Source organism: Sander lucioperca, chromosome 14, assembly GCF_008315115.2.
Source record: "Sander lucioperca isolate FBNREF2018 chromosome 14, SLUC_FBN_1.2, whole genome shotgun sequence".
Lineage (NCBI taxonomy): Eukaryota > Metazoa > Chordata > Actinopteri > Perciformes > Percidae > Sander > Sander lucioperca.
The window spans coordinates 5,100,455-5,106,905 of NC_050186.1; the positions used below are offsets into that span (position 1 = coordinate 5,100,455).

Here is a 6,451-nt window from a genome sequence, read left to right on the forward strand (position 1 = left end):
TATGTGTATTGTCTTACTCTATTTTCCAACTTAAAATTCCTTTTGCTCTAAAGCACATTTATGCAAGGCAGTGCGGCATCTATTGTAATTGCAAAATGAAAAATCTAAACCATGTAACAACCAGGGAAATGTTTGAATATACATAAACTACAGTAGTTCTTTGTGCAGGGATTAAAGCAATTGATGCAATTTTCAAACTGAAGAAAATATAAAAAGGCAAAAAACTAACAAAGAAAGCCAGCTAATGGAGAAGCATCTACTGTTGCAGGGTAGACAGAGAGCGCATTGCACGGATCAACACAACAGGTTGTATGTGGAGTGGAATCTCAATTTGAGTTTGGAGCCTCAGGCCAAAACTAGACCCCAGACTTCCAATCCCCCCCCCCCCACGTAGCTTTCTGCTTCACATCACTCCTTCAAAACCACTGGCTGCTCCCTTGTCATAGGTGGAACTATGTTGCTATGGTGTTTTGACCAATGGAATGGCATTTCCAGGAACGCAGTCAGTCTCTGTCTCCCTCTCTCTTTCACACACTCACCGAGTGAAGCAGCCTGTTGAGCAAAAATCCAAATAACCCCCTGGTAACAACAGTAAGGCTCCCTCCTTTGTTTGTCCAGTGAACACTGGTCAGGAGGTTGCATACTTTATTTGAGCAAATATGCAACCCAGCACACCGTCTTCAGCATAGAACCTAAGAGGACAAAAAACAAGACACATTATTTAAAGTAATGTGAAACATAGAGGACAGTTAAAGGAAAACTACACTCGTATTCCCAGTACACAAACGTACTAACTGTTCCCCCACCCCACCACAGTCACTACTGTGCATCCAGCCATAGTTACTTTGTAATTACACTGTCATTATGTATATTACATCCAACTTTCTATACCATCTATTGCATCTTTCCAAAAGTGCATTTACCTACTTTTCTTGCACAATTAACCTCCAACACACCATACCAATACAAAGACACAACATATATTTATATGTGCATGTCAGCATTTCTTTGGAAACACAATAACTCCCCCAGAAACCACATGCAAGTATGTTTACTTAAATGACTGTGAATGGTGCTTAAACTATATTTAACCCATACTTATCCATTAACCCCACTAAAACTGTTTGGATATGTCACGCTCATTGTTGGCTGGCTCAGCTGGCCTTAAGAAAACTATTTAGGAAAGTTCTCAGCCAGGACAAATTTCCATCCACACTGTTAACTTACAGCACAGCCAGTGGCTGATTTGACAGTAGCCCAGAATGCTCCTGCTCCGTCAGTTCAACATTACTACTCACTTCACTAACAGTAACACTGGGGAGAATTGCCAGATGAAGGTCAATGGAGACGTAGGTCAGCTAGGATTGTCCCCCGCCTGTGTCTTTGCTGTTCTGGTTCCATGTTTGACCTCATAGCCTGTGGGCTCCTGCACACCACTGTTTGCAACAATTTGCCTCCTCGGGTAAAGCACTCACTACTGCTAATTAAACAGCATACGTTACTCCTTTACAGATTCTACTGTATGTTAGGCTATTTCCCCCCCCAGAAACACAGCTCAAACCCTAAAGCCATGGACCGGCCCTATAGTCCTTTTTCACAGGACATATTTTGACACGTCACAGTAGGAGAATCACATGTCCTTTTCTGGGATGCTTGAATATCACAGAGCCATTTTTAATATTAGTTACACCTCACCTGTGCTTTTCCTACTATGACTAGTCAGAATTTCAGCTGTGAAAAAGGCCTGTTAGGAAACCCATGAGTATAGTCACAACATGGTTCTTCAGGTGTGTTCTGCTTCCTATTACATTTCCTTGATGCTTCTTTCTAATAATGGCCACATTGATTTACAGATGTGCCAGGGGCACCACAGGGTCTTATCTCACCAAACCAGAGATTGCACTGTCGGGCTCAATGGAGGTTTATCAGGACAGAGGACTTCATGGTTTGCACTGCTTGTATGCTCTTTTTCATCTCTGGCAGTCTCACCTGAGGAGGCTTCTAACCTTGCTCAATTCTTTGTTTACATCAGTCCCCACTTGCACTTCCCCTTACCATGCTGTTTGTGATTTTGCATCAGTAGGGTCCATGAATTTTTAATAAAAACATAAGGCAGCCTTACCACTAACAAAAGAAATGCCATCTAAAATATACATTACAAATGCCTGAACATTTTAAAAAATCTCTGCAAAAAGTGCCTACGTTCTTAATTGACACTGTTGTTCAAATTATGCACCTGTGCTTTATCAGCAGTTGTAAACATTTAAATGTATAGAGCAAGATTTACTTTTTGGAAGTCTTAAAAAACGAATTGCAATGTATGTACCATGTTAGTGTTTTTACATAAAGCAGTCAAAATGTTTTGCACAAATGTCTAACTGCATTTCAACTTTTTTGCACAACAGTCCAGATATTTGTGGTACTATTCTGACATCTAGTGGAACAATATTGCTACTACATCCAGTTTTCAGGTTGTTGCAGCACTTTATTCTCCCAACAGCGATCCAAATGTAGTTTTGATTGAATATGTATCGGTTTCTAAAATTCTTGCCATATAACTAAAGTCATGAAAACTAGCATTTCCCTTAAGTTTTGTACATTCAAATCAACTGTTTCTGATACGATTAGTGCCTCCTTTGTCATTATGAAGTATTCACTTCTTGAACATTGAGTTCAGCGGTTACAAATAATATCCGAGTTGTTAAGAGACAGCTTTGACAAAACTGCAAAGATGACTTTTTAGGAATGTTTAAGAACACTTAGTTATGAAATACTGTGCTACAGTGGCTACAAATGCACACCCAGTAATGTCATGAACTGTCAAACTTTATTTTTTAGATCAAAACAAAGCACAGCATTAAAAAAAATTCAACACTGTAAATACACCCACTGTCTCAAGTGTGTGAAAAAGATGCAATCAAGCACTTTTGGCTTAACATGCTCAGAATTAATGTCAAACTAGTTTGTTTGGTCATGAAAAATAAGTCTACTTTTTGAATGGGCTTACATTACTATCAAAAAGTTTAATTTATCATGCCAAAGCCTAAGCAGACATAGGTGAAAAGAAGGTTCACAGAACTTTGAGCTTGTGACGTTGAAATATGTTCGATCATTCATTGATTATGTGGTCAAGTAACTGTTTCAATATGCAGCCTGTAATGCAGTGGAGAACCAGGTCCTCAGGCAGGACACAGGTGAGATCAGCCCAGGTAGTGGGAGGGAGGGATGGGGGAGACGGGAGGAGATTTTTTGAGGGTGGGGAAAGGGTTTTGTTTTTAGAAACAGGGAAAGATGGGACGGGAGGGCTGATTTCGAGGCTTTGTATTCATTTCTTCTTGGGTTTTGCCTCCAGTGGTAGGCCAATATCCTTCCCACGCAGTTTCAGCCCTGTTAATGACAGAGGATGAACATATGTGTTATAAAGCTGGCAATTAAGACATAATATTCAATCATTTAATTAAGAGTATTCTTACCAATTGCTCTCTCTATCTTGCCCAAGACCTGGTTGTTAGGAATTGCTTTCCCACACTCGTAGTCCGCAATGACTTGAGGCTTCTCGTTAATTTTCTGAGAAAAAGATTTTGCCAAAAATAATATAATAAATTTTGTTTAACAAGCCATTTCTTTTAGAGCTGCATTTTCCACATTATTGCAGAAAACTCACACTAGTGTTGAATTTTTTCAACAACAAAAAAGAGGAAATGGTCATGTAGACATGTTTTTATTAACTTGATGATAAGAAGAAATGATGGTAAGGTTTGCACAGGAAATGGCTTTACTTGCTGGATCAAAAAATACTGCTGTCTGTTTAGTAAAAATGAGCTTTAAGATTGTGTTATACTCAAAGTAAATTGTATAATCGTCATATTTTGGCTCTCATTCACAATGTAATATGGTTTGTGTGTAATTATTTTATACATGCAACTGATTGATACTTTCAAAGTCTATATCCTAGCTAAGAGATGGTATTCAATAAGAGGCAGTGTCTCACAGATCTTACAGCCTCTTTTGGTCAGGGAACCCATCAGGCTTTCTACTTCCTACTATTTTGGCATTAACCTCTAAGCGGTGTTATGTCAAATGTGGCTGCAAATTGGTTAGGTTATTACAATATGTGATGCAATGTGCTTCACTGTTACTTTGTTAGCTTTGTCTTAGTTTTCTACTTTTAGGTGTTTTCACCCTCTGTACATCATTTTGTGCAAGTGAACTTCAGATTCACCAACATACATAATCAAGGTAAACAATGTTTTACAAATGCAGACAAAAAGGCATCTCTTCCAGCAGCACTATCAATTGTTACACGTTTTCAATGTACGAGAAGTCTGTATACTCACAGTAGCCAGGTCTTTCTGGGTCAGACCGTTATCCTGTCTGCCTTGCTGAATGTACTTGCCCACCTCCAGGGGAACCCTGTCATGGTGAAGCTCCTCTGTCTCCCGGTCCAGTTTGGCTGTGTTCTTTGTCACAAGATGCTGTTTGTTCTGCCCTGCAGACCCTGTGTGACAAGCAGTTGATCAAAGTAAGCCTTGGGCATCATCCAGGGAGGTAGATGTGCAAAAACAGCATCATCACAGCACAGCAGTTAGTCATGTTTTGCCTGCAGAATTACTATATGGAAATTAAAAATGTGTACAAAAAGTATAAATTTACATTTCTTGGATGTCTCAACGTCCTGCCCACGTCTCTGAGCTGCAGTGATTGCCTAGAAAAAAAAATATGAATATGTACAAATCTTACATTTCAAAATATATTCCTGATTCAATGACTGTAGCTTGCATAATGACCAGAGCATGCTCTATTCAGCATTCGGCTAACCCTGATTACAAATCACGTAGTTAGATAGCTAGCTAGCTAATAAGTAACGAATCTGCTTATCTAAGTATGACGCATAGCTAAGTTAAACAAAAAGGACAACATGAGCAGTCCTGTCCGTGCACAACCACGCCAACTTTACAGCTGCTTAGGCTGTAACGTTAACACTGTATCTTTCGGCCAACATTCTCCATTCGGCCAACTCTAAAATTTCCTTCGGGATGAATAAAGTATCTATCTATCTACATTCACTTCCCATAATGGACTGTAGCAACATGTTCCCACATAATGTTAAAACAGCTGTTAACGTTACAGTAACTAACGTTAGATGTGTGCTGATTTGTCTCGGTCATTTAACGTTAAGGATATCTAGCTACCTTTACAGCACGACCTTCGGTGTTTAACTAGCTAAAGTTACATGTTTTGCCAACAATCATCAAGTTACCAGACATCTGCATGGGGGTCGGGCATGACATCTTATCCCACTTAAAAGCTAGCTAGTTATGAGCCTAGATTGTACTTTAGTTAGCCGAGTATCCTTTTAATGTTAGCTGGCTAATGCTAATTGCTATTTTTGTCACCGTCACATATTTAACGTTCATTATTGCAGTGAGAACACTAACAGATGATACGTCACCCCTAAATCACACCGCCTAGCTAGCTAGCCAGTTAAGTTAACGTTACCGTTACATCCCGGCCGTTATTAACGGGTTGAAGAAAGCGACAAACGGCCACATCCACTGTTGTTGTTATTAGCTAAACCCTTCATGGCTAAACCACGGAGCATGAGCAATGTTTCCTGGTCAATTTAACCTGTAACCACGTGCAACGTTACCACGTTTTACTAACTTAATACACTATGAACTAGCGGTTTACTCGGGTGTTCACTATAACACCAACCCCGAGTTTTGGCTGGTTTAGAGGATCAATAGTTAGTTAGCTAGCTTCAGAACAAGTCAGAAAAACAGACGCAACGTTTGTGAGGTGCTAACCTGCTTGGATTTGGCCTGTGCAGCAGTCGGCCCCTTCTTCCTCAAGACAGTCACGGTATCCCAGTCACTTTCTGCCATGTTTTCAGGGGTTCACTCGTTATCCGTAATATTTAATAAAGATACAAAAATAAGTACAACTCAGTGTTCGAAATTACCCCCTTCTAAGTAAGGCAGCTAGTGTTACTTTAGCGGACTAGACACTCCTTCCAGAATTATCATCCACGCGTTCTGCCAAAGCTTTATTTACAACAGAGTGATGAACAGTCAGTCACATAATTCGACGAGTTTCAGCAGCGACCTCTGCTGGATGAGCAACGCTGACCTACATCCACATGCCAGGTTTTCCACAATGGTTTTCCACCGTGTGATGGTACATAATGGACTATTGCACATTTAAAACACACATTACATCAGACAGGCTGAAAAATCACAGTGCCTCTTATCCAGATGTTACAAAACATCAGTTTCTATCTGTTGGCTGTTTTTGAGAACAAAAATTAACAAATTGCCTACTACATAGTTATTTATCAGGAATTAGTTTAGACATTACTCTGAATAATGTATTACTGAGTGTACCAATATTGTGTTTTTTTATTTACACAAAATTTAAAAATAACAGTTTAGAGGATTTCACAAACTTTACA

The 6,451-nt window shown here is 39.5% G+C and overlaps 1 protein-coding gene across 1 annotated transcript; it reads right to left on the reverse strand.

Annotated features, from left to right (window-relative positions):
* Positions 1 to 2,805: 2,805 nt before the first annotated feature.
* On the reverse strand, positions 2,806 to 6,085 carry edf1 (endothelial differentiation-related factor 1). Its single transcript, XM_031317753.2, has 5 exons — positions 5,808 to 6,085; positions 4,654 to 4,705; positions 4,338 to 4,498; positions 3,474 to 3,567; positions 2,806 to 3,387 (listed from the first exon to the last, which is right to left on the reverse strand). The coding sequence occupies exons 1-5, from the start codon at positions 5,883 to 5,885 to the stop codon at positions 3,326 to 3,328; spliced, it is 447 nt and encodes a 148-aa protein (XP_031173613.1). The 5' UTR covers positions 5,886 to 6,085; the 3' UTR covers positions 2,806 to 3,325.
* Between the last annotated feature and the right edge of the window lie 366 nt (positions 6,086 to 6,451).

Coding starts and splice junctions, on each gene's coding strand:
- edf1 (XM_031317753.2), bottom strand. CDS start 5,885: ATGGCAGAAAGTGACTGGGATACCGTGACTGTCTTGAGGAAGAAGGGG. Junction 4,706..5,807: donor CACAGGCCAAATCCAAGCAG/GTTAGCACCTCA, acceptor TTTTTTTTCTAG/GCAATCACTGCAGCTCAGAG. Junction 3,568..4,337: donor CCCAGAAAGACCTGGCTACT/GTGAGTATACAG, acceptor TCTTTTTCTCAG/AAAATTAACGAGAAGCCTCA.